At 43.6% G+C, this 27,851-nt stretch overlaps 1 protein-coding gene across 1 annotated transcript in view; it reads left to right on the top strand.

Moving 5' to 3' along the window:
* The window catches only part of HYDIN (HYDIN axonemal central pair apparatus protein), a 352,840-nt gene that overhangs the window by 287,130 nt on the left and 37,859 nt on the right, over positions 1 to 27,851 (top strand). Inside the window, exons 56-64 of the mRNA XM_079759605.1 lie at positions 3,808 to 3,925; positions 5,742 to 5,946; positions 6,644 to 6,879; positions 7,793 to 7,944; positions 8,055 to 8,244; positions 11,103 to 11,205; positions 11,418 to 11,696; positions 13,536 to 13,678; positions 17,215 to 17,433. Of these exons, the coding sequence (XP_079615731.1) occupies positions 3,808 to 3,925; positions 5,742 to 5,946; positions 6,644 to 6,879; positions 7,793 to 7,944; positions 8,055 to 8,244; positions 11,103 to 11,205; positions 11,418 to 11,696; positions 13,536 to 13,678; positions 17,215 to 17,433 (1,645 nt within the window). The remainder of the gene's footprint in view (positions 1 to 3,807; positions 3,926 to 5,741; positions 5,947 to 6,643; positions 6,880 to 7,792; positions 7,945 to 8,054; positions 8,245 to 11,102; positions 11,206 to 11,417; positions 11,697 to 13,535; positions 13,679 to 17,214; positions 17,434 to 27,851) is intronic.

The raw sequence follows: 27,851 nt of genomic DNA, 5'->3' as shown, positions 1-27,851 counted from the left end.
CCCATAGCTCCCCTCCACCCAGTTCCCACTCCACCCTCTGCCCTTACCTCCCCCCTCCACTGTCCTCATCCATAGGTGTACGATTTTTGTCCAGTCTCTTCCCACACCCCCCACATCCCTTCCCCCTGAGAATTATCAATCCACTCCCATTCTATGCCCCTGATTCTATTATATTCACCAGTTTATTCTGTTCCTCAGATGTTTAATTCACTTGATTTTTAGATTCACTTGTTGATAGATATGTATTTGTTGTTCATAATTTTTATCTTTACTTTTTTCTTCTTCCTCCTCTTCTTAAAGAATACCTTTCAGCATTTCATATAATACTGGTTTGGTGGTGATGAACTCCTTTAGCTTTTTCTTATCTGTGAAGCTCTTTATCTGCCCTTCAATTCTGAATGATAACTTTGCTGGGTAGAGTAGTCTTGGTTGTAGGTTCTTGCAATTCATCACTTTGAATATTTCTTGCCACTCCCTTCTGGCCTGCATAGTTTCTGTTGAGAAATCAGCTGATAATTGTATGGGTGTTCCCTTGTAGGTAATTAACTGTTTTTCTCTTGCTGCTTTTAATATTCTCTCTTTGTCTTTTGCCCTTGGCATTTTAATTATGATGTGTCTTGGTTTGGTCCTCTTTGGATTCCTTTTGTTTGGGGTTCTGTGCGCTTCCTGGGCTTGTAAGTCTATTTCTTTCACCAGGTGGGGAAAGTTTTCTGTCATTATTTCTTCAAATAGGTTTTTAGCATCTTGCTCTCTCTCTCTTCTTCTGGCACTCCCATAATTCTGATGTTGGTACGCTAGAAGTTGTCCCAGAGGCTTCTTACACTATCTTCAATTTTTTGGATTCTTTTTTCCTTTTTGCTTTTCCAGTTGATTGTTCTTTGCTTCTTTGTATTTCAAATCTTTGACTTGATTCTTGAGTTCCTCTAGTCTGCTGTTGGGTCTCTGTATAATATTTTTTATTTCAGTCAGTGTATGTTTAATTTCTAATTGGTCCTTTTTCATATCCTCTAGGGTCTCTTTAAATTTATCGGCCTTTTCTAGGAGATTCTTGAAAAACCTTATAACCGTGGTTTTGAAATCTATATCCAGTCGTTTGTTCTCCTCCATTTCTTTTGTTTGTGATCTGTTTCCTTGTCTCCTCATTTTTGCTGCTTCCCTGAGTTGGTAAGGTGGCTTTGTGTGCTAGGTGTCCTTTATGGTTCAATGGATCAGCCTCCCAGTTACCTGAGGTGGACACTCTTGGTGCACCCCTTTGTGGACTGTGTGTACAGCCTTGTTGTAGTTAAGTCTTGATTGTTGTTGGTGTCACTGGGAGGAACTGACCTCCAGGCCAATTGGCTGTGAGGACCCGCTGTGTCTATAACAGAAGAATTGCTATGCTGGAGACACGCTTATGGTGCAGGACTTGTTCCAGTGAGGCTTTGGTGCTCACTGAGTCTGCCTCTTGAATGTGTCCCTTATGAGAGTAGTTGAAATCTGGTGTCATCTCACACAGACAACTAGATACACTAGCTTCTGGATCTCCAATTGAATGCAAGTCAGCTACTGTCTGAGGCCGCCCAGCAGGAGCTACAGCAAGAACTACAGTTTTCCCCTCTTTGCTTGGGGTTTGGAGGTTTTGGAGCTGTCTGACTGGAGCTGCAATTTATTTGGTTAAGCTGCAACAGGGCAGGCCACTTATATGCAAAAGCCGCTGTGTGGAGCTTGGGTGTGTTTGTAGATTATGCAGGGCGGGGTCTCAGGGAGTCACCAGGCTAGGGCGTGGCAAACAGCGATGGCTGCCAGTCTGCCTTTCTGTGTTTCCAAGTCCCCGCGTCCTGCGCCCCAGCGCAGTAAACAATGATTGCTGGGCGCACCTCTGCAAGAAAGTCACCCTCACTTTCCGACCCGAAGGCCGACAGTCCAGCCTCTCCCTGTAGGAGTTTGGGTCCCCCACTTCTCCCCAGAAACTGGATTTCAGAGTAATCAGGAGCTTGTCTACCTTCGGGTTGAAAAAAAGCAGCTTGCCCAGTTGCCCGCCACCAGCCCGATTCATGTGCCTCCGTATCTCAGCTTTTTAGTGCTTGTGCTCTTTTCTCTTTCCTTCTAGTTGTAGAACTTACACTCAGCCAGCTTTCCCGTGGTTCTGGGTGATAGACATTTTGTCTTTTAGTTGTAGTTTTGAAATTGTTGTGCGAGGCAGCAGTTTAGGTGTTTACCTTTGCCGCCATCTTGGTTTTCTCCACAACAGTAGATTTTAATTGTGAAACCATATCTCTGACTCCAGATTTCACATACTTTCTAATTAATTAAAATTGTTTTATTCATTAACTTACAGTTGACTTTCTAATAAATTGGTTTAAATCAGGTATACATACAGCTTTACATTGTTTGTAGTTGTTTTACACTTTTTTGGATATCCTCTTTCATTCTGGCAAAGTATTAAGAGATTTTTTGTTAAACTGTTGAAAGTCTCTATCTTCCTTATTTAATTTCAACCTAATTTTTTACTTATTTTATAATCATTTAATAATGTTTATTTATAGATATCCTATATAATAAAAGGCTAATATGCAAATTGACCATATGGCAGAACGATCAGTTGCTATGACGCACACTGACCACCAGGGAGCAGACGCTCAACGCAGAAGCTGCCCCCCGATGGTCAGTGCGCTACCACCTCCGCGGCAGTGCTAAGGATGTCCAACTGACGGCTTAGGCCCGCTCCCCGGAGAGCAGGCCTAAACTAGCAGTCAGACATCCCTCGACTGTGAGAGGGTGCAGGCTGGGCTGAGGGACCCCTCCCCCGCCCCAGTGCACGATTTTTGTGCACCGGGCCTCTAGTTATAATATAATTGTGTGTTGCTTTAAATTGTTTTTTTGTTTATTTTTCACTTTAGCATGCACAAATTCATGCAAAATACTCAAAAGAGGATAGAACTTCAGTTGATCTATCTTCAATTGGTCATTAAGCAAGTGAATGCTCAAATATATAAATCTCTCAAAAGGTTAAAATTGCACCTCAAATACATTTGGATATTTTAGGGGAACTAGCTGCTAGGAAAATTAATTGTTGGGTAAACTAGCTTCAGTGAACAGTAACCCAAACTTGTGTTTATACTATTCCTTAAATTACGTCTTAAAAATACCATGATTGCCCTGGCCAATTTAGCTCAGTGGTTAGAGCATTGGCCTGCAGAACGAAGGGTTGAAGGTTTGATTCCTAGTCAAGGGCACATACCTGGGTTGCAGGTTCCCCAGCCCTAGTAGGGGTGTGTGCAGGAGGCAACCAATCGATGTGCCTCTCTCATGCCAATGTTTCTCTCTTTCTCTCTTCCCCTCCTCCCTCCCTTCCACTCTCTCTAGAGATCAATTGGGAGGGGAAAATATCCTTGAGTGAGGATTTAAAAAAAACAACAAACAAACATCATGACTATAAATGTGAAGAAAGGGCCAGAATTTAATCTATTGACCATTTCATTTTTTTTTTAATGAGATCAAGGTAAAAGATTTGATGTCTATAAATAATTTCTACACACCGCTTTCCAATTAACTCAGTAAATATTTAAAAACTATTATTCTCTTGCAGAATAATTTTCAATGTCCTTATGAGTCATGTGTAACAAGTACAATTACTGCATAATTTTCTCACAGTTGTTAAATGAGTTTGGCTAATGATGAATGCTGACTATGCTACCCCCAATGTCCTCTTGGGCAAAAAAGAGCCCTTCCCCCATTCCTAGGAGAAGGGACCTTTGCAAGCAGACAGACAGGTGGTAATAACATCACCACCCCAACCTAAGGGTGTACTCTTGCTTCTTTAATCAGAGTCGGCCACATGAGGCATTTAAGATCCCGGGAAAGCGAGAGCTTCTACAAGGTTGCCCCTTCCAGAGCAACCAAGTTCTCTGAGACTGTTCAGAAAGAAATAAACATCGCTAGCCAGGTAAGGACCCTTTCCCTTGTTCAAAGAAACCCTGTAAGACCACCTTCCAACTGGTCCTTTGCTCAAATACTCCCCTCCCCAGGATAGCAGGATTTGAATCTATTGTGGCAGGAATGTTAGTTATACTGAAATATCACTTTCATTTTAAGACAATGTATTATGGCCTTTAATTTGGATATCCTCTTTTGTTTTAAAACCTTCTTTGGCTCCTCACTGCCTTCTGATTACATTTCAACTCTTGATATATATTTTATTTAGCAATCTTTTGCTTATAAGAAACAGAAGCCCATTAAGACTGGCTTAAATAAAAGGAGATTCAAAGACACCTGCTTCTGATAAGATGGAGTTAGATATACTTTTCCCTACTCTTCCCAACCAAGTACAACTAAACCCCTGGACATTACGTATAAAACAGGTGGAGAGAAAAAAGATCAGATCAGTGAGGGTCCTTGGGACCCAATGAGCATCAAGGTGGTAAGTTCCCTGAGTTTTCCCTTTGCCTCATATATCTCATTGGGATGCTGAAGGAGCTGGCAACCCAGAAACTTCACCGGGCACAGATCAAAAAAGGGCCCCAACAAAAGCCTAGTCCCACTGGCCAAACAACCAGGACAAGAGCAGCCTAGTAAACCAGAAAACTTCAAATGAGAACTGTTCTATGACAGCTGAACATGACAAAACCCAGGATCCTACCCCACCATTGCTAGCAAAGGACAGTGGGAAGACGTTCACCCTATCCAGGTGATGATGAGGTGCCCAACTTCGGCCAGAGTGGTGTCCCAAGAACGCCCAGGAGGTAGCCAGGAGTTTCAAGACCCTCCCCCTCCTCCCCCATTGTTAGTGGAGACACCACATGGAGAGCCTTGAGTTTCACCTTGACCCAGTGGTAATGAGACGTTTCCCCCCCACCCCTAGTGGACCTTCCCGCCCAGACAACAATAGGACAGTAAGGAAGCACTCTTCCCCTGCCTTGCCAGGGAGGTAGCTGTAGAGGACTAGTGGGGAGCTGGATCCCCCACCCGTGCCTGGCAGAAATGAGCAGTCTGAGTGGGGAATTGGACTACCACCCCCACCTGGAAGTGATGAGGCAGTGCTTCTCTTCCCCCTGCCGAAGAGGTATCGGAGAAAGCCAGGTCAAAGAGGTTTAAGTACGATCCAGAGTCTCATAATAGAACACCCAAAATGTCCAGGTTTCACCTGAAACTCACTTGTCATACCAAGAACCAGGACGATCTCAAACTGAATGAAAATAGTCAAGCAATATATGGCAACACGGACATGACAGAGATGTTAGGGTTATCTGACAAAGATGCTGAGCCAGCCAACATAGAAGTGCTTCTGTGAGCAAGTACAAACACCCAGAACAATTGAAAACAGTAAGTCTCCGCAAAGAAAGAGCAGCCATAAAGAAGAACCAAATAGGAATTCTGGAATTTAAAAAAATAATAAGCAAAATGTAAAATTTCATGAAGGGGTTTAACAGCAGAATGGAGGGGAGATTCCCACCTGGGTAAGTGTTGTAGGATGTGGAACATGTCTGTCCCCCGAAATCCCCACTCAATCATGATTGGTCAAAGCAAAAGAAGTTATCTCTGTGCTTCATCTGAGACCTTGCTGAATAGGAAGTACTGAGAGATCCCCTCCCTGAAGGACCCCCAGGCCCTCCCTCCAGGAGAAGAGCTGAGCCCCAAAGAAAGCCTCTGGGGGATCCCCCAACAGTCCCTTTTGACACCATCTCACAGCTCTGGTAGAAGGGCTAAGTCTCTATGTCACCTGCTTGCCTCCACCCTTCCCACAATCCCACTGTTTCCTGCAGGCTCGCTACAGCCATGGCATGTTCACCGTGTACCCTGGGTTTGGCTCTGTCCCTCCCGGAGGAATACAGACCATCACCGTTGACTGCGTGGCCGACCCTGTGGGAAGGTGTGAGGAGTTTATGGCGATCGATATCTCCGACCGAGACCCCCGAGACCACCCTGCTGGCATTCCTTACAGCCTGTTGGCTGAAGCCTGTCTACCAGGTACTGAGCACTCAGATGGGACCGCATCCCTTAAAAGACCTTCCTCTGTAACAACCCCTCCCCCATGCACATGTTGGGCAAACATGGCTGGGCTGCTACCTTTGGGGCCTTAGAACTTTCTCTAGTGTCTTCAGCCACATTTCTCCCTAAAGACTCACAAGGCATGCACACCTACAAGGGGAGGGGCAGCTTTAAACTCCGAGGCTTCCTGAGTGAGGTCTGGAATTCTCAGATGACCAATGTTCTCTGGGAATCGTGGTTCAATGGGGTAAGTCCCATATCCAGCCTGTTCATGGCCAGGTCACTCCCTGTGGACAACACACACACGGAGCACAATGTTGGTGACTGAGCATGCTGCAGCTTTAACCCAGCGGATCTCAGGTGGAGCACAGGGAAAGCTTTTGCTTTGGCTAGAGGCTCCCTGTAGCCTCGCACCAAAGGGAGCCAAATGCCTCCTCCTTTCTTAAGCCCACCCCAGATCCTGATCTTACCCCTCCTTACCATTGGGAGGAACGGTGGTTGGGCGTCTGGCGACCCACAAGATCAGTATAAAAGAAATTAGACTATGTTCCATCACTCTCGCCCTATCTCTCTTCTATGATTGTCTTTTGTCGGAATCCAAACCTCCAAATGAGGAATTAGAGAAAGCAGGAACTGGGCTATCAGGCTGCGTCTAAGTCTTCCCTCCACTCCCCAGCCTTCGTGACGGACAACAATGCCTCCATATTTGAGGAGCACCAGATCTGCAACAGTGCCAACCTGTTCAACATCCTGCAGACCACAGAGAGCCAGGGGCTGTTTGTGGAGGATGAGAACAAGTTCATGTTCAGCAATGTCCTGGTGGGCCATCAGGCCAAGGCTCGGTTCAAGATCAGCAACGTGGGGAAGATCAGCTGCGATGTGACCATTGTGGTGAAGCCTGTCTCCAACAAGGTAAGCAGCCCCACTGGGCCCCAGCCCACCGTGGTGGGCAGAAAGCCGGGGAGAGAACTCTTGGAAGCCCCTGCTCTGGAGCCCGTCTACATGAGTGGGGATTATCTGGCACTCAGGCCCTGCTGGAAGGTGTAGGAGGGAACTAGACAGACCTCAGAGAGCAGGAGGCTATGAGGAATTTTCTACATATTCTTCACCATGGAATAGAAGATGCAGGATGACAAGAGAGAGAGCTGAGTCAATAGATTTCGCTCACCCTTCATTTCCAAGCAGAAGTGCTTCAGATGCTATGGTCTTATCTCAGCTGCTCAGTTCTCTGCCCAGAAGTAGAAACTTGTCCCAGGTGGTCCTTGTGCCCCAGAGCTGGCATTGTTCACATGGCTGGTGGTGGGGAGACCACCCAGAGGGCTGGCCCAGCCTGGAGCCGAATAGAGTATACATTCCCAGGAGGCTGACACCCACTACAGAGGGACAGGGTTTGGGAGACTAATTTCTCTCATGACTTCCCTCACGCCCCAGTGACATCCAGTCATTATTCTCTGACTTTATTTGGGACACAAAGGAGCAGCTCTCTTCCTATTTTGTGCTAAAAACATAAAAAGGCGAGGAAGCCTGATTTCTAAACAAAGATAAGTTTCTAACGGGGTTTGCAGGCATGATATGTTCTCCCCGTCCTAATTTGCAGGCTGTCCATTGAAAAAAAAAAAAACACAAAGGAAATTGAGTTATTGCTGGAAGATGGGTCCCAGAGTATCTAGGTTGCCCCTTCCAGGGGCATGACTATGCAGGCAATGGAACGTGTTTCCCCCAGAGCTTTGAGGGGCAATAGAGATAAGCAGCAAGCCCTGTATCAGTGGCACATAGCTAACACATGTGTGGGTTCCTTTCCCTCTCCTCCCCGCCCCCCCATCAGATCATTGCCCGCATCACTGACATCTTTGAAGTGGAACCCAACAAGATGTGCATTGCTAGTCGTTCACATGCCTTTGCCACGGTGACCTTCACCCCCCAGACCATGCAGACGTACCAGTGTATCTTCGAGGCTACCTTGGATGGCGTGTCCAGGTACCAGCACCCCAGCAACCTCTCCTGCAGCGGGGCTGCAGGCCACACTCTGTGGAATGTCACTCCTGCCATGCCGGGCTGACAGGCCTCCATCTCCCTGTTCCCTGCAGCATCCAGACCAAGAACCGAAGCCTCGTGTTTGATATCGTGGGAGAGGGGACCCTCCCTCGGGTGACCATTGTGCGGCCAATTCTCCACAACCAATATGGAAACCCCTTGCTCCTCTTTAAGAGGCTTCTTCTTGGCCATTCAGAGAAACTCCCTCTCATCCTCAAGAACAATGGCAATATCCCTGCCCAGGTACTGCTTGGGGGGGGAAGCGCGGGGTGGAAAGGGAGAAGAATCCTTCAGAAGTCAGACTTCTGACATTGAGGTCCCTGCCATCCCTCTTGTATAAGGACTTCTTTGATGTTCCTCATCCATTAACCTGTGTAAGACAGGGCATGCAGAGGGAAATCTGATATGGTCTCTACCCTCAAGGAGTGTCAGAAAGCAGATTACATACTAACAATTACTGTGTGAGGCCGTGTACAATGATACACACCAAGCTTAGTGGGTGGGATTATGGGTATTCTTAGTGTCGTCTGTTTTTTTCCATAATGAACCATTTATAATAAAGGAAAACAAAAGAAACCTCATTGGGGTGAGAGATGTAGCATCTGTAGGGACTTCTGGTTCAGCCATTAAATTTTGTAAAATTTTATTTTACAAAAAAAAAAGTGCTAAATTGTGTAAGGGTTATGCAAAGGACTGTAGGACTTTTGAAAATGACCTTGATCCCATCAAGGAAAATTTCACTCTCAAATGACATCTGAGTGGCATTGAAGGTAACTAACTGGGTTTTAGTTGGCGGGCATGGCAGGGAGTGAGTGCATCCAAGTAGCAAAAGAAACGGCAAAGTCACACAAGCAAAAAAGCATAAGGTACAAACCGGAGTTAGTGAACACCAGCTTCATGAGGGCATAGTGTACAGGGAGGACAGCAGTGGGAGATAAACACAGGAGGCAGAGTAAGGGGACAGCTTGTCAAGGGCTTCAGATTCTGTATATATTGTAAACCCTACAAGACATTATTACTATTATTGTTATTGTTGTTGCTTATACAGTTAAGACCCTTTTAGGTCTACCCACATGATTCTCTCTCTCTCTCTCTCTCTCTCTCTCTCTCTCTCTCTCATTTTTTTGTTTGTTTGTTTGTTTATTTATTTGTTTTTGCTTTTCATTCCTGCATCTCCAACTTTACATCTGAAATCCTTTTCCTATCAACCAAAGAATACTTTTTTAAAAAAATATATTTTATTAAGAAACATCAATCAGCTGCCTCCTGCACACTCCCTACTGGGTATGTGCCCCCAACCAACGTACATGCCCAGAATCAAACCTGGGACCCTTGAGTCCGCAGGCCAACACTCTACCCACTGAGCCAAACCAGTTAGGGCCAAAGAATACTTTTTACTATTTTCTTAATGCATGTGTGCTGGTAGTGAATTCTCTATTTTTATTTAAAAATGTTCATTTCTTCTCCATTTTTAATGTAGTTTTTACTGGCTATAGAACACTCTGCATTAGCAGTTGTTTTCTTTCAGCAAACAGGAGATATCATTCCAGTGTATTCTGGTTTCAGCATCTCTGTGACTGCTGAGATGCCAGCTGTCAGTCTAAAATGTTCTTTTAAGGCAATTTTTTCCCTCTGACTGTGTTTTACATTTTCACTCTGTATTTGTTTTCTTCTATTTCACTAATATGTGTCTATGTATGAATTTCTTGTTATTTATCCTTCTTGAAAATCACTGGGCTTCTTGATTCTGCAACTGATGTCTTAAATCAGTTTTGGAAAATTCCTAGACGTGTGTTCAAATGTTGCTTTTATTCTATTCTGTCCCATCTCTCCTTCTGGGAAGCCAATTAAACATATAGAAGACCATCTCACTACTAGTATATCCTCTATGTCTCACAATCTCACTGTAGTGTCCATCCATTTTCCTGAGCTTCATTGTGCATAATTTCTTTTTACCTGTCTTCAGTTTGTTAATTCTGCCTTTAGTTATAACTAATCTGCTATTAAGCCTTCCATTAAATTCTTAAGTTATTGTTTTTTAACTCTAGAATTTCTATTAGATTATTTTTCAAATCAATATAATCAGGTTTTTTATATGCTTTTTATTGACTTCAGATAGGAAAGGAGAGAGGGAGAGAGACATAGAAACATCAATGCTGCGAGAGAATCATTGATCAGCTGCCTCCTGCATGCCCCCAACTGGGGATTGAGCCCACAATCTGGGCATGTGCCCTGACCGGGAATCAAACCGTGACCTCCTGGTTCATAGGTTGACACTCAACTACTGAGCTACGCCGGCCAGGCTGATTTTAGTTTTTAAATCAGATATCTGGCTTCCAGTGGGCTGGGAAACATCCTTTTTTTCCAATTAATTTTGGAGAAAATGCTCACCTTGGTTTTCCTCTCATCTTGGTAAGATACTCAACATGACACTATCAAGCAACTAAGGCACTGGTACCTAGGAGACACTGGTTTTTAGAAACTCATATTCATGCAATCCCTCCTGGAATGACAAATATCCATTTTCATTTATTAGTCTGGAGCAGTGGTCGGCAAACTCATTAGTCAACAGAGCCAAATATCAACAGTACAAAGATTGAAATTTCTTTTGAGAGCCGAAAACCGACTTCTACGCATGGGCCACGAAGTTTCAATCGCACTGTACATGTGCGCCCGCACATGGTATTTTGTGGAAGAGCCACACTCAAGGGGCCAAAGAGCCTCATGTGGCTCGTGAGCCGCGGTTTGCCAACCACTGGTCTAGAGTATATTTTACAACTACCTCTGTGAAAAGCAGAGGCCGTGGCAAACCCACGTTGACACAACTTAGTTGGCTGATCTGGGAAGTTACCTGTGCTCTCTGGGCCTCCAGTTCCTCACCTGGATAACAAGAGCTGAACTAAATGTTCTTTTTTCCTCTCGAGGTCTAATATTTATTATCTCTCCCTCTTCATAAGAAATAAAAAATTAGGCACTAGGCACGGTAGCTTTTTTTTTTTTTTTTTTTTTGATACTTCCCAAACAGCACAGGATCTCACCATAGACTCAAAATCCATGAGCAGCCTGTAAGTGTAACACTCAATCCTGCTTTCCTTCTCCAGCTGCATGTTGACCTGCAGGACCAACTAGAAGTCTTCTCCCTGAAAGGGAGGCCCACGACCTCCTACATCTACATCATAGAGGAAAACAAACCCCGTGCAAAAGGTAAGTTGAGGAAGAGAAGTTTCTAGAGAGCAATGGAGCCCAGTCACTGTTTCGTTGGGGCACTAGTCAGGACCCAAAGAGAGCAGGATGTCTTGTCACCAATGGCCACTCTCAGCAATGCTCATGTCCATACTTGCCCTTGAGTTGGGGTCTTTATGGATGTGTCTTCCTTTACGCTAATCCTAAAGCATTCTTCTTTCTTCTCTTTGCAGCAAAGAAAGCTCACACGGCCTCCCTGGTGGTTCTTCCTGGAGAGACAGCTGAATTTGATGTTGTTTTCCAAGCCCAACATGTTGGGAGAATGACAGGCAAAATCCACTTGTCAGTGATCAACAATCAGTACGAGGACACAATCATCCACATGGTGGGAGAAGGCTACGAGGATGACATCACCTTGGACAACGTCCACGGGCTGGTGGCTTCCACCAGTGGGGAGGCCTTCGATATGTCCGATGTCATCGAGGATGGATCTATGGAAAACTTGGTGACAGGTGGGAGAAGCAACAGTGAAGTGTTGACAACTGTTGGCTCCTGGGTCATTTTAAATGAGAGTGAAATTTAAATAACAGATCAACTAGCTTCCTGGGAATTTAGGACTGACTCTCCTCTTCGTCACTGTATGCCCTTTCATGCCTGGCTCCGTCACTGCTTGCATTCCTGTGTTCCCTCGAGGGGCATTCATGGAGCATCCCTGTGCATGTGCCAGGCACTGTGCTGAGCCCTGGAGTTCTGAGGAGTAGTAAGAGTCTCTGCCCTTATGGGGCTTATCGTTTGAATTCCAATTCAAAGTTAGCTAATAACCAAAATTCAAACTCCAGATTAGCTAAGAACGGAATACACGTCTCTGTAGTTTCCTATGTTTATATCTATTAACTGGCTCACGTTGGCATTGTCTGTTTCACCTGCACCACGTATCCTAGACCAGTGGTCGGCAAACTGCGGCTCTGTTGACTAATGAGTTTGCCGACCACTGTCATATACTACCCTTTACCTCTTTGCACACAATATTCCACAATTGCCTAATCCTCACAGCTTCCAGCTACATGGTAACATTTAGTCTAGCAGTGGTCGGCAAACAGAGTGGCAAACCGTGGCTCACAAGCCACAGTTTGCCGACCACTGTCCTAGACATTCTAAGAGAGATGGTGAGCTTGTTTAACAGGTGTAGGCTTGTGCCTCCTCTAGAGCATCATTCTCCCTCATCTGAGAACCTACGGCATCAGCATTACCTGAGAGTTTCTTAGACATGAGAATTTCAGGCCCTACCCCAGCACTCACATACTGAATCAGAACCTGCATTTTAGCAGGGCCTCTAGGTGGTATATCAAGTGCTGCAGCTTCATCTGATTGACTGCACGCTTTGGGGTAGGAGAAAATTTACTTCATCATTGCCCTCAGAAAGCATTTGCTAAGCACCCTAAGTGTGTGCCTAATTGCTACGAAGTGAATTATATCACTACCGTCTCATAGTTTTCCTAGGAGCTTCATTATATGCCTGGAATGGAGCACTGCACAATCTATATGACATGGGTAAAAATCAGCACTCCTCACCCCTGTTTGTGGCTCCAGGGTGGCTTCTCTCTTCTCAGAAGTCAAGCAGGAGCCAGCAGTGAGCCCTAGTTCAGAAATTAAATTTTATACTTCTAAGAGGCTTGCCAGATTTAGAAAATCAGACTATAGAAGTCCCCATTAAATGTGAATTTCAGGCCTGGCTGAAGTGGCTCAGTGGTTGAGCATCAACCTATGAAACAGGAGGTCACGGTTTGGGGGGCATGTAGGAGGTAGCCGATCAATGATTATCTCATCATTGATGTTTCTGTCTCTCTCTCCCTTTCCTTTTTTCTCTGAAGTCAATACAAATATATTTTCTAAAAAATGTGAATTTCAGATAAATTATGAATTATTTTTGGTTTAAGTATGTCCCAAAATATTGCACGGGGCATGTTTATACTAAAAATTATTCATAGTAATTCAATTGTTCTGTAATTCAAATTTAATGGGACTCCTGTATTTTATCTGGCAACCCTAACCCTTAGAAGTAATGTGTCAGCAAATAAATGGAGTGGGGACACTGTTTCTCTTGGAGGTAAGGGCCAAGGTGGTTGGATGGATGGATGGATGGATGGATGGATGGATGGATGGATGGATAAGTAGATTCCCCAAGGAAGGAAAGCTTACTGCTCAGGACTCCAGTTTTCCCAATAGAACAATCCAAGGAGGGAGGGGTTACATGAGGATGAGACACATTGCCTTTCCAATGCTGCCTCGGCTGGGTAGGAGCCCTGGGAGGAGGCCAGGGGACCCACGTGCCTTCTGCTTCTGTTCCCTAGCTGCTCTGGTGGACCACATTCAGTTTGGGGACTGCCACATTGGAAACAGCTATAATGTGAGCTTCACAATCACTAACCACAGCCAAGTGAATGTGATTCGGTTTGAATGGCCCTCTTTAGCTACAATTACCTTTTCCCCACAGGTAAGTGAGAGCTACTTACTGTTTCTGGACTCCTTTAGGCCTAAGCCAACCCTATTAGATTGTTAGTCCATCCCCGTGGATACAAGGGGTGTGAGGGACCTCATTCAGACCTAGTATTGAAGGACACACTTTTCACGCACGCGTGCATGCGCTTGTACACACACACACACACACACACACACACACACACACACTGATCTAAGAGCAGAGGCTGAGGTCTGCCAAGACTGTTGCTAGGCTGATGTTGAGAAATTCCATGGAAGCCTGTGTGGATGGAAACAGGTCCCAGTCTTCCTATCCCAGAGTATACACCTGTGTCCCCCTACTGTGTGTTCTTTAAGCATTAGTCCTGCAAAAGTGGTTCGCTAAAAGATAACATGGGGGTGATAGTTTCTGTGGACAACTGAGATTTAGAAAATGTTTCAAGTTATATCTTTCTCTTAAAGACCCCCAGTGCCCTTCAGCATTCTAACACCTAGCTAAGTGTGTGTGTTTTTTAATATATTTTATTGATTTTTTTACAGAGAGGAAGGGAGAGGGATAGAGAGTTAGAAACATCGATGAGAGAGAAACATCGATCAGCTGCCTCCTGCACATTCCCCACTGGGGATGTGCCCGCAACCAAGGTACATGCCCTTGACCGGAATCAAACCTAGGACCTTTCAGTCCGCAGGCCGATGCTCTATCCACTGAGTCAAACCGGTTTCGGCTAGCTAAGTGTGTTTTACCTGCAATTTTCTAACCCCTCCTTTTAGCATCTCACAGTGCACATTTTGTGAATTGCTGACCAAATCTCACCATTGACCAAGGCCTCAGACAACATGGTAGCAGATCCTAGCCTCTGGCCAGCAGGTGTTTTTCATTGATAATTGATTTCTGAGGTCCCAGGACACTGATACACACAGACACACCCACTGCCTCCTGCTCTGTTCCAACCACCAAGTCTTCAAACACAGAATTCTCAGGGCATAGAGCAAGAGCAAGGGGGTTGGGGCCCCACATTTAAAGCTTTGAGTGCTAGCAGGAGGAAGGTTTGCTTCCTAGAGGGATGTGAATTATTAGTGAAAGTAGACAGAGATGAGCTTCTTATAGTCTATACCCCTCCACACACACACTCACCCCTCCACACCCCTCCACATACACATTCACACTTACGCTCCTGTATATGCATACACATATCTGTGGCCCTGGGAAGTAAGTACAAAGCTTTCGTCTTCTTTCACTTTCCAGAAGAGGCAATTTCAGAAACATGAAAGGACTAGCCTATCCTACCTAATAATAGACAAATATGCAAATTGACTGCACCTTCACTACGCCCAAGCCATGCCCACCAGCCAAGCCACGCCCACCAACCAATCAGGACGAGTATGCAAATTACCCCAATCAAGATGGTGGCTAATTTGCATATCAAGACAGTGTAGAAAGAAGCCAAGAGCTGCAGAAGGGAGCAAAGCTGCAGAGAAGCAAGCAAGCCAGGGGGAGGAGAAGGGAGGAGCGAAGGCAGGGCTGGGGGAGAAGGAAGGAGAGCAGGCGGGCTGGCGGAGAAGGCGGGGCGGGGGAGAAGGGAGGAGCGCAGGCGGGGCCAGGGGAGAAGGAAGGAGATTGGGCGGGCTGGCGGAGAAGGCGGGGCGGGGGAGAAGGGAGGAGCCCAGGCGGGGCCGGGGGAGAAGTGAGAAAAGCAGGTGGGCTGGCGGAGAAGGCGGGGAGGGGGAGAGGGGAGGAGAGCAGGCAGGGCAGGGTAGAGTGCAGCAGGAAACCCTATTGCAGGATTTTTCCTGCAACGGGAATGCTAGTCTGTACTAATAAAAGGGTAATATGCTAATTAGACCGGATAAATCAGATGTCTTCCAGACGTCTTCCGGACAAAGCTGCAGCAGCTGCGAGGGCCAAGGAGGGCCAGCAACCAGCCAGCAGTGGCAGCAGCAGCAGGGTGATGGGGCCGGCGCCTTCCCCTGATCAGCCAGTTGCCTCCTGCAGAGGAAGGCCAGACTGCAGCTTAGGCCCGCTCCCCCAGGGGGAGCAGACCTTAGCCACCAGTAGGACACAAATTTTCGTGTACCAGGCCTCTAACATATATATATATGTAGTTTAGTTTTATATATATGTAGTTTTTTATATGTGATTTTTGTTTATATATGAGTTTTGGTATATATGTGAGTTTTGTATGTGCGTGTTTATGTTTGTGAAATCATAAATGATTTTTTCTACAGCCCAAATTGGATTTCTTATGTATTTGCTATACTTCAGCAAATCTGAGCCTTTTTGGTCTCAGGATTCCTTTACACTCCTAAACATTATTGAGGATACCCCCAAAGAGCTTTTGTTTTTGTAGGTTATATCTATCAATATTTACCATATTAGAAATAAAAACTAAGAGTGTTTTAAAAAACTGCATTTATTTATTAATTTTAAAATATAATAATAAACCCATCACATGGTCATCTATACTAATAAAAGAGAAACATGCAAATTGACCATACCTCAGCTATGCTCACAAGCCACACCCACCAGCCAATCTGGAGCAAGTATGCAAATCAACCCAACAAAGATGGTGGTTAATTTGCATATCCAAGTGCAGAGCGAAGACTGAAGACAGCTTAAAAGGAAGCTAAGCACTGCAGAAGGAAGCGAAGCTGTGTAGAAGCAAGTGGGGCAGCGGAGAAGGGAGGGAAGCAGGCGGGGCGGCGGAGACAGCCACAGGAAGCCCTATTCTTGCAGGAATCTTCCTGCAACGGGCCTCTAGTATAAATATATTTTTATAAAAACAGCTATATTTTCCAAAATTGAAATTGTGTGAGAATAGAGGCATTATTTTACATTTTTATAAATTTCTTTAATATCTGACCTGATAGAAGACAGCTAATTCTCATATTTACTTCTGCATTCAGCGTAATCATATGTCACATAACTGCTAGAAAACTCCATTGTATAGTCATGAGAAAATGAGAATGAAAAAGTCAACATCTTAGTATCATGATGAAAATGGTTTTGACCTCATGGACTCCTGAAAAGGTCTTGGAGATCCCAAGGATCACCAGATCACACTGTGAGAACTGCTTATGTTCTATGTACATCTGTCCATAATTTAATTTATATAGATCAGACTGATTAAGAAACACAGGTGGTTAAGGGTGTGGTATCGGAAGCCATACTGCCTGGGTCTGAATCCAACTCTTACACTATTAATAGTATGACCTTGAGCAAGTCACAGTTTTTCCTTGTCTGTAAAGTAGAGGTAACAGCTATACATCTCATAGGGTTGTCGTGGGGATTGGTAGAATTGTGTCCAGGTTTTGAATCATGCCTGAAGCAAGTAACAGTGTGATAAATATTAGCTGCTCTTGTTTTTGTGATTATATTTCTATATAAGAAGCTCTTCTATATATTTAAAACACTCTTCATATCAAGCTTGAATGATGATTTTTTTTTTTTTGGCCAAGACTTTTGCCTCTACCCCTTCTTTAAAATGGCACCATGAGGTTGCTAGAGTCCTCAAGGTTGAATTCCCAAGTTACTAATACCAGGCTCTTCCCCAGATTGGCCACCTCCACCCTGGATGTGCCAAGGACATAGTGGTGACCATGAAGTCAGACATACCCATCAACATGAAGAAGATGGATATCAAGTGCAAGGTCTCCAAGATCATGTTTCAGCAGCCTGCAGACCAGGTCCCCGACTGGGATGACCGCATGCGCACAGTCAAGTGGGTGGACGTGCCCAAAAACATGCTCTGGACTTTTAGTACAAAACGAAAAGTGAGTAGAGACTTTAATCACAAATCTGGCCAGGCCTACCAGGCCTGGTTGCCTACTGCCCTCACCATTGCCATGTCTCACCATTTCCTTCTTTCATGGAAAAAAGAAATTGTTCACATTCAACTTGACTTTTTTTAACATATATATTTTTATTGTTAACAGTATTTACAGATATCCCCATTTCCTCCTCCCCTTGTCCCCTTCATAATTAAGAAAAACCCTGCCCCCCCCCCCCAGGCCTTCACCGCACTATTGTCTGTGTCCATGGGCTATGCATATAAGTATATAATTTATTTGGTTTATCCCTTCTCATCCCCTCCCCTCTCTGAGATATGGCAGTCTGTCCCAGGCCTCCAGGCCTTGGGACTTATTTTGTTGGCCAATTTATTTTATTAGATTCCACAGATAAGTGAGATCATATGATATTTGTCTTTCTCTGACTGGCCTATTTCACTTAGCATAATAATCTCCAGGTCCATCCATGCTGTCCCAAAGGGTGAGAGATCCTTCTTTTTTACAGCTGCCTGGTATTCCATTGCCATTCCACTTGATTTTGACTTCTAAGTGACAAACTGAACTTCCAAGCATGCCGCCTGCCATCCATACTACACATACCACATGAACCACACGTCTGAATTGGTAGAGCTTTATCTTCACAAACATCATGGCTGGTCTTTTAGTTGTTTCCTTTTTCCCTCAGGTGTCCAGAATTAGATTAATTGTAGACAGAATCTCACCTTTGGTCCATGCATGCCCCTCTTTCAATTATTCCTTGGTTGGTTCCCTTGTAATAATATAAACAAAGATGAGCCCACACACAGCACAGGAAGTAGACATGGATTCCTGTGTGGTTCTCAGCCGTGCCGTCCCCCGGCCTCCTTCCTAGAGGAGATCATCTCCTGAATATACTTTTTTAATTTAATAAATCTTTATTTTTCAGATTATTACAATTGTTTCTCCTTTTTTCCCCCCATATCTCCCCACCACCCAGTTCCCACCCCCCACCTCTGCCCTTACCTCCCCCCACTGTCCTTATCCATAAGTGTATGATTTTTGTCCAGTCTCTTCCCGTACCCCCCACACAAACACCCCTTTCCCCCTGAGAATTATCAATCTACTCCCATTCTATGCCTCTGATTCTATTATGTTCACCAGTTTATTCTGTTCCTCAGATTTTTAATTCACTTGACTTTTAGATTCACTTGTTGATAGATATGTATTTGTTGTTCATAATTTTTATCTTTACTTTTTTCTTCTTCCTCCTCTTCTTAAAGAATACCTTTCAGCATTTCATATAATACTGGTTTGGTGGTGATGAACTCCTTTAGCTTTTTCTTATCTGTGAAGCTCTTTATCTGCCCTTCAATTCTGAATGATAACTTTGCTGGGTAGAGTAGTCTTGGTTGTAGGTTCTTGCTATTCATCACTTTGAATATTTCTTGCCACTCCTGTTTGCCCTGCATAGTTTCTGTTGAGAAATCAACTGATGATCGTATGGGTGCTCCCTTGTAACTAACTGTTATTCTCTTGCTGCTTTTAATATTCTCTCTTTGTCTTTTGCTCTTGGCGTTTTAATTATGATGTGTCTTGGTGTGGTCCTCTTTGGATTCCTTTTGTTTGGAGTTCTGTGTGCTTCCTGGACTTGTAAGTGTATTTCTTTCATCAGGTGGGGGAAATTTTCTGTTATTATTTCTTCAAGTAGGTTTTCAGCGTCTTGCTCTCTCTCTTCTGGCACCCCCATAATTCTGATGTTCGTACGCTTGAAGTTGTCCCAGAGGCTTCTTACACTATCTTCAACTTTCTGAATTCTCTTCTCTTCTTGCTTCTCTGGAGGAGTGTCCTTTGCCTCTTTGTATTCCAAATCTTTGAGTTGATTCTTGCGTTCCTCTAGTCTGCTGTTGGGTCTCTGTATAATATTTTTTATTTCAGTCAGTGTATGTTTAATTTCTAGTTGGTCCTTTTTCATATCCTCGAGGGTCTCATTAAATTTATTGGCCTTTTCCATGAAATTTTTGAAAAACCTTATAACTGTGGTTTTGAACTCTATGTCCATTCGTTTGTTCTCCTCCATTTCTTTCGTTTGTGATCTGTTTCCTTGCCTCCTCATTTTCGCTGCTTCCCTAAGTTGGTTGGGTAGCTTTGTGTACTAGGTGTCCTATTGGTTCAACGGGTCAGCCTCCCAGTTATCTGAGGTGGACGCTCTTGGTGCACCCCTTTGTGGACTGTATGTACAGCCTTGTTGTAGTTAAGTCTTGATTGTTGTTGGTGTCACTGGGAGGAATTGACCTCCAGGCCAACTGGCTGTGAGGACCCGCTGTGTCTATAACGGAAGAATTGCTATGCTGGAGACATGTTTATGGGGCAGGACTTGTTCCAGTAGGGCTTTGGTGCTCACTGAGTCTGCCTCTTAAATGTTTCCCTTATGAGAGTGGTTGAAATCTGGTGTCGTCTCACACCAACCACTAGATACACTAGTGTCTGGATCTCCAATTGGGTGCAGGTTAGCTACTGTCTGAGGCCCCCAGCAGGAGCTACAGCAAGAACTACAGTTTTCTCCTCTTTGCTTGGGCAGTTTTGGAGCAGTCTGACTGGAGCTGCAGTTAATTTGGTTAAGCTGCCACAGAACAGGCCATTTATATGCAAAAGTCGCTGTATGGAGCCTGGGCGGGTTTGTAGAATGTGCAGGGCGGGGTCTCAGGGCGGGGCAGGGTCTCAGGGTGTCACTAGGCTAGGGCATGGCAAACGGCGATGGCTGCCGTCAGCCGTCTCTGCCTTTCCTCATTTCCAAGTCCCTGCATCCTGCACTCCAGCGCAGGAAACAATGATTGCTGGGCGCACTTCTCAGCTTTTCAGCGTTTGTGCTCCTTTCTCTCCTTAGTTGTAAATCTACCACTCAGCCAGCTTTCCCGTGGTTCTGGGTGGTAGACGTTTTGTCTTTTAGTTGTATTTTGGAAATTGTTGTGCGAGGCGGCAGTTTAGTTGTTTAACTTTGCTGCCATCTTGGTTCCTCCCATCCTGAGTCTTTTTTGCTCATTCTCTTGAGTTTTGTCTTTTGTTTCTTTTTTAATCTATGCAACTAAACATTTAATTGTAGGTTTTTACTTTTTTTTTTTTTAAGGTTGTTGCATGTGCTTATCCATATTGTGGCATGTAGCTGTAGTGCACTCATTTTACTACTATATAAAATTCCATTATTATTTACCATCCATTCTTCTTTTGAAAGCTATTTGGGGCTTCTCTAGTATGGACTGTGTTTCTATGAGCATTATTATTCATGTCACATTGTATCCATTTGAAAGAGTTTATATTTCCAGAAGTGGAATTGCTGAACCATAGGATATATGAATGTTCAACTTTCCAGGGTAACTCCCAAATGTTTTTCCAAAGTGCTGTACCAACTTATATTTTTACTAGCAAAGAGATCCTATTGATCTATGATCTCTCCAACATTTGGCATTGTGAGATTTTTTATTTTTATCATTGAAATGAATAGGAAATAGAGCTGGCCAGGTGGCTGGGTTGGTTGGAGCATCATCCCATACACTAAAAAGGTTGCAGGTTCATTCCCCGGTTGGGGCAGGTTCAGGAGGCAACTGATTGATGTTTCTCTCTCTTTCTCTCCCTTCTTTTTCTTTAAAAATTCAGTAGCACATATCACATATCCTCAGGTGAGGATTTAAAAAAAAAAAAAGGAAATAGGTTCATTTTGGGCCTTTGCATTTCCCCAGTCACTAAAGTTGAATACTTCTTCATGTGATTATTGGCCATACAAGTTATCTCTTCTGTAAATGCCTTTTGCCAATTTTTTAACTATGATGCTTGTCCTTTGTGTGTGTCATTTTATTTTTTATAAACTCTACTTTTATATTTTTGTCTGCAAACATCTTCACCAAATTTTAGCTTATCTTTTCACTTTCTTTAATTTATCTTTTTGTGAACAAAAATGTTCATCTCTCCCTTTATGATTATTTATTTTGTGTCTTGTTTTTAAAACCTTTCTATAACAGTGAAGAAAATAATCACTTTGTGTGTGTGTGTGTGTGTGTGTGTGTGTGTGTGTGTCCCACCTGTATGTTATGGTATGAGGCAAGGTTCCAATTTTATATTTTTCCATCTAGATAACTAATCTTGCCAAATCCCTTTTTGGCCCAGCACTTCTTTTGTGATCTGCCATGACTCCCTTGTCAACTAAATTTCATATGTGCCTAGATATTTCTTGTCTCTATAGTCTATTGCCAATTTTTCTACCCCTGTGCCAGTTTTACGCTTCTTTAATTACTGTAGCTTCATAATCAGCCTTGATATCTGGAAGGGAAGTCCCTCCTCCATACTGTTTTGTTCTGTTTAGTTATTCTTGGCCCTTTATTTTTCAAAATAATTTTGGAATCCATTTCCCAAGTACAACTGACCTTTCAACAACATGCGTTTGAATTGTGTGGGTCCACTTACAGCAATATATATAACAGACTTTTTTCAATAAATACTGTTAATGTATTTTCTCTTCCTTGTGACTTTCTTAATAACATTTTCTTTTCACTATCTTGCTTTATTGTAAGAATACAGTATATAATAGATATAGCAGAGGCAGGAAAAAAAGATGGCGACCGGCAGGAAGGTAGGGAGAGAGTGCGAGTGAGGAACCCATAGAGGAGAGTGTAGACGTGTGTGGTGTGTGTGTGTGTGTGAGCTAGGGTCAGTTAGATTCTGCACGTCTTCCAAGGGGCTCCCTAACTGGGCAGTCCTAGATGGCGCAGCCCCGCGCACAAAGCGGACACTTCTCAGCGGCTGGTGCGGACGCGGAGACCACGCCATCTTGGGAAACAGAGCTGCCTGAGACGCGGATCCTGGCTTCTGACACAAACCAGGACCCTGCAGCCACTGGGCACAGAGAACTGCTATCACAGCTTCAGACCAACAAACAAGAATCCAGACTTCTCAGCAGAATTCCGTGAGTCAAAGAGCCTACCCCACTCCCAGCAGGCACGCGAGCGCCATAGTAACTGATAGACCCGCCCCTCCCCCAAGCTGCTGAGCGCTCACAGGCGCGAGGAGAGCGCCATAGTAACTGATAGACCCGCCCCTCGCCCAAGCTGCCGAGCTTTGCGCAGGGACGCGCTCCCCACTAGGGAATTTGGCGCGGCACGGGACAGAAGCAGCTCCCGGTCGGGGAAATCTGTCAGTGCGCACAGAGGGCTCCCCTTCGGGGAATTTGGCTTGCGGGTCACAGCTCCCCCTTCTGGGAATCTTAGAGCGTGCACAGAAGGGCTTCCCTTCGGGGAAGTTGGCGCGCAGGACGGACTCCGCCCCCCTTCCGAGACTTTGGGAGAGTGCACCACAGAGTCAGCTCACCTTCAGGATTTTAAGAATGTGCGCTCTAGCCGGTTTGGCTCAGTAGAGAGAGCACACACAGGACGCAGCTCCACTTCAGGGAATTTGGCACGCCGGACACAGCTGCCTGGGATCCCTGACTCACAGCGCATTCACACTAAGAGCCAGCGACCCCAATTGTTGGTGCATGCACACACAGGGACCCTGATTCTCAACGAGAAACCTCACAAGGCAACAGAGACTTTGACACTCGAGTCTTGGTGCAGACACAGGGAAACTCTGACTCCTGGCACATCCTAAGGATCTCATTTTCGGCGCATACCAACAGTGTGGTGCAGACAGGGCCCCTGATTCCAAGTGTGCACACGAGACCACACAGAACACTGGGGACACTGACCCTGGGCAAGTCTGGTTCCCACCAACCAAAGGCAGCCACACGTCCTAGTGGCAGAGCACTCCAGTGAAACTCGGGTGGAGCAAAGTCCCCACAGCACACGGCCCAGGTCCACGCAAACGGAAACTTGAGCTTTCTGGTAATAGCCAGAATGGGGAAACGAAATATCTCACAGAGGAAAGAAAATGTGGAGTCGCCAAGAAAGGAAATTAGTGAAACTGAAGCTTGCAACATGACCGAAAAGGAGTTCAGAGTAATGGTCATGGAATTTATACAACGGATGGATGAGAAAATCAACAACTTATGCAAGAATCAGGAAGAAATGAAAAGTGATATAGCTACAATAAAAAACACCATGGAAAGTTTCAACAGTAGACTACAAGAAGCAGAGGACCGAATTAGTGAGTTAGAAGATCAGGTACAGAAACAAGCTCAAGCTGAACAGCAATTGGAGAAAAAAATTAAAAAGCAGGAGGAAAGCCTAAGGGAGCTTCGGGACAACATGAAACGAAGTAACATGCGTATAATAGGGCTGCCAGAAGGACAAGAAGAGCAGCAGGGATTAGAAAATCTATTTGAAGAAATAATGACAGAAAACTTCCCGGATATGGGAAAGATAAAAGTTACGCAAATACAGAGAGTCCCAAGCAGGATCAACCCCAAAAGACCCACACCAAGACATGTCATAATTTCAATGGCAAATATAAATGATAAAGAGAGAATCCTAAAGGCGGCAAGAGAGAGACAGAGAGTTACCTACAAAGGAACACCCATCAGATTGTCAAATGATTACTCATCAGAAACACAACAAGCTAGAAGTGAATGGAAGGAGGTATACAAAGTGTTGCAAAGCAAAGGACTGAATCCAAGAATACTATATCCAGCAAGACTATCAATCAAAATTGAAGGGGAAATCAGGAGCTTTGCAGACAAAAAAAGCCTCAGGGAGTTTATCACCACCAAACCAGCAATGTAAGAATTGCTAAAGGGAATACTGTAAAAAGAAGAAATAAACAGGTAAGAAGGAATACAGACACAAAAATAGATATGACTGCAAACAAATACCTTTCAGTAATAACTTTAAATGTAAACGGACTAAATGCTCCAATCAAAAGACATCGAGTAGCTGAATGGATAAAAAAACACGACCCATGTATATGCTGTCTACAAGAGACCCACCTCAGAACAAGAGACTCACACAGATTGAAAGTGAAGGGATGGAAAAATATCTTTCAGGCAAATGGAAATGAAAAAAAAGCAGGGGTAGCAATACTTATATCTGACAAAATAGACCTCAAAGTAAATGCCATAACAAGAGATAAGGAAGGCCACTTCATAATATTAAAGGGAGAAATCCAACAAGAAGAAATAATTCTGGTAAACATATATGCTCCCAATATAGGAGCACCCAAATACATAAAAAAACTCCTGGAGGATATCAAGGGAGAGATTAATAGCAATACAATCATAGTAGGAGACTTTAATACCCCACTATCACCACTGGACAAATCCTCTAAACAAAAAATCAGCAAAGAAACAGCAATCCTAAATGACTCACTAGACCAGATGGAATTAATTGACATCTTCAGAACATTTCACCCCAAAGCCACAGAATATACATTCTTCTCAAGTGCACATGGGTCATTTTCAAAGATAGACCATATGCTGGGTCACAGGCAAAGTCTCTTCAAATTCAAGAAGATAGAAATTATATCAAGCATCTTCTCAGATCACAGTGGCATAAAACTGGAAATCAACTACAATAACTACAATCCAAAGAAATCAAACACATGGAGACTAAACAGCATGCTATTAAACAAGGACTGGGTCACCAGAGAGATCAAGGAAGAAATAAAAAACATCATGGCAACAAATGACAATGAAAACACAACAATCCAAAATCTATGGGACACAGCGAAAGCAGTCTTGAGAAGGAAGTTCATAGCTCTACAAGCCTATTGCAAAAAACAAGAAACAATGGTAATAAATTACTTAACCCTACAACTCAAAGAGCTAGAAAAAGTGCAGCAAGAAAAGCCCAGTGTAACCAGAAGGAAGGAAATAACAAAGATCAGAGCGGAGATAAATGACATAGAGACCAAAGAAACAATACATAAGATCAACAAAACCAAGAGCTGGTTCCTTGAAAGGATAAACAAGATTGATGGACCTCTAGCCAGGCTCACCAAGAAGCAAAGAGAGAGGACCCAAATAAACAAAATCAGAAATGAAAGAGGTGAAATAACAACAGACCCTGCTGAGATACAAAGGATTGTTACAAAATACTACGAACAACTCTATTCCAACAAACTGGACAACCTGGAGGAAATGGACATATTCCTAGAAAAATATAACCTTCCAAAAATCAATCAAGAAGAATCAAAACAGCTCAATAGGCCAATAACTATGGACGAAATTGAAGCAGTCATCAAAAAGCTTCCGGCAAACAAAAGCCCGGGGCCTGATGGCTTCACAGGAGAGTTTTACCAAACATTCAAGGAAGAACTAAAACCTATCCTCCTCAGACTATTCCAAAAAATTCAAGTGGAAGGAACACTTCCAAGCTCATTCTATGAAGCCAGCATCACCCTAATACCAAAACCAGATAAAGACAACACAATGAAAGAGAATTACAGACCAATATCCCTCATGAACATAGATGCCAAAATCCTCAACAAAATTCTAGCAAATCGGCTCCAGCAGTACATCAGAAAGATCATACACCATGACCAAGTAGGATTTATCCCAGGAATGCAAGGATGGTACAATATCCGCAAATCAATAAACGTGATACATCACATAAACAAATTGAAAGATAAAAATCACATAGTCATATCAATTGATGCAGAAAAAGCATTTGACAAAATCCAACACCCTTTCTTGATAAAAACTCTCAACAAGATGGGAATAAAAGGCTCATACCTCAACATAATACAAGCTATATATGATAAACCCACAGCAAACATCATACTCAATGGACAAAAACTAAAAACATTTCCCCTAAGAACAGGAACAAGACAGGGATGCCCACTCTCACCACTCCTGTTTGACATAGTACTGGAAGTATTAGCCATTGCAATTAGACAAGAAGAAGAAATAAAAGGCATCCAAATTGGAAAAGAACAAGTAAAGCTGTCTTTATTTGCAGACGACATGATATTGTACATAAAAAATCCAAAAGACTCCGTCAAAAAACTAATAGACTTAATAAAGGAATTCGGCAATGTAGCAGGATACAAAATTAACGCCAAGAAATCTATGGCCTTTCTATACACCAATAGTGAACTTACAGACAGAGAGACTAAAAAGGCAATCCCATTTACCATCGCGCCAAAAAAATTAAGATACCTAGGAATAAACTTAACTAAGGAGGTAAAAGACCTATACACGGAAAACTACAGGACACTGAAAAAAGAGATAGAGGAAGACGTAAACAGATGGAAGAACATACCATGTTCATGGATTGGTAGAATCAACATCATTAAAATGTCCATACTACCCAAAGCAATCTATAGAGTCAATGCACTCCCTATTAAAATACCAACAGCATATTTCACAGACCTTGAAAGAACTCTCCAAAAATTCATCTGGAATAAAATAAGACCCCGAATATCCACAGCAATCCTGAGAAAGAAGAATAAAGTAGGAGGGATCTCAATACCAGATTTCAAGCTGTATTACAAAGCCACTGTTCTCAAAACAGCCTGGTACTGGCACAAGAACAGACATATAGATCAATGGAACAGAATAGAGAATCCAGATATTGACCCAAACCACTATGCTCAATTAATATTTGACAAAGGAGGCATGAACATACAATGGAATAAAGACAGTCTCTTCAATAAATGGTGTTGGGAAAATTGGACAGATACATGCAAAAAAATGAAGCTTGATCACCAACTTACGCCATACACATAAATAAACTCAAAATGGATACAGGACTTAAACATAAGACGGGAAACCATAAAAATACTAGAGCAATCCACAGGCAGCAAAATCTCAGACATATGCCAAAAGAAATTCTTCACTGACACTGCTCCTAGGGCAGTGGAAGCTAAAGAGAAAATTAACAAATGGGACTACATAAAAATAAAAGGCTTTTTCACAGCAAAAGAAACCATCAACAAAACAACAAGAAGGCCCACTACATGGGAGAACATATTTGCAAATGGCATCACTGATAAAGGTTTAATCTCCAACATCTACAGGCAGCTTATGCAACTTAATAAAAGGAAGATAAATGATCCAATAAAAAAATGGGCAACAGACCTAAATAGAATCTTTTCAAAAGAAGACAGAAGGAAGGCCAAGAGACACATGAAAACATGCTCAACGTCACTAATTATCTGAGAGATGCAAATCAAAACAACAATGCGGTACCATCTTACACCTGTCAGAATGGCTATCATCAACAAATCAACAAACGACAAGTGTTGGCGAGGATGCGGAGAAAAAGGAACCCTCGTGCACTGCTGGTGGGAATGCAGATTGGTGCAGCCACTGTGGAGAACAGTATGGAGTTTCCTCAAAAAACTGAAAATGGAACTCCCATTTGACCCAGTAATCCCACTCCTGGGAATATATCCGAAGAAACTAGAAACACCAATAAGAAAGGATATATGCACCCCTATGTTCATAGCAGCACAATTCACCATAGCTAAGATTTGGAAACAGCCTAGGTGCCCGTCAGCAGATG

Source organism: Cnephaeus nilssonii (genome assembly GCF_951640355.1).
Source record: "Cnephaeus nilssonii genome assembly, chromosome: 20".
Classification (NCBI taxonomy): domain Eukaryota; kingdom Metazoa; phylum Chordata; class Mammalia; order Chiroptera; family Vespertilionidae; genus Cnephaeus; species Cnephaeus nilssonii.
This window is presented reverse-complemented; position numbering and strand designations above follow the sequence as displayed.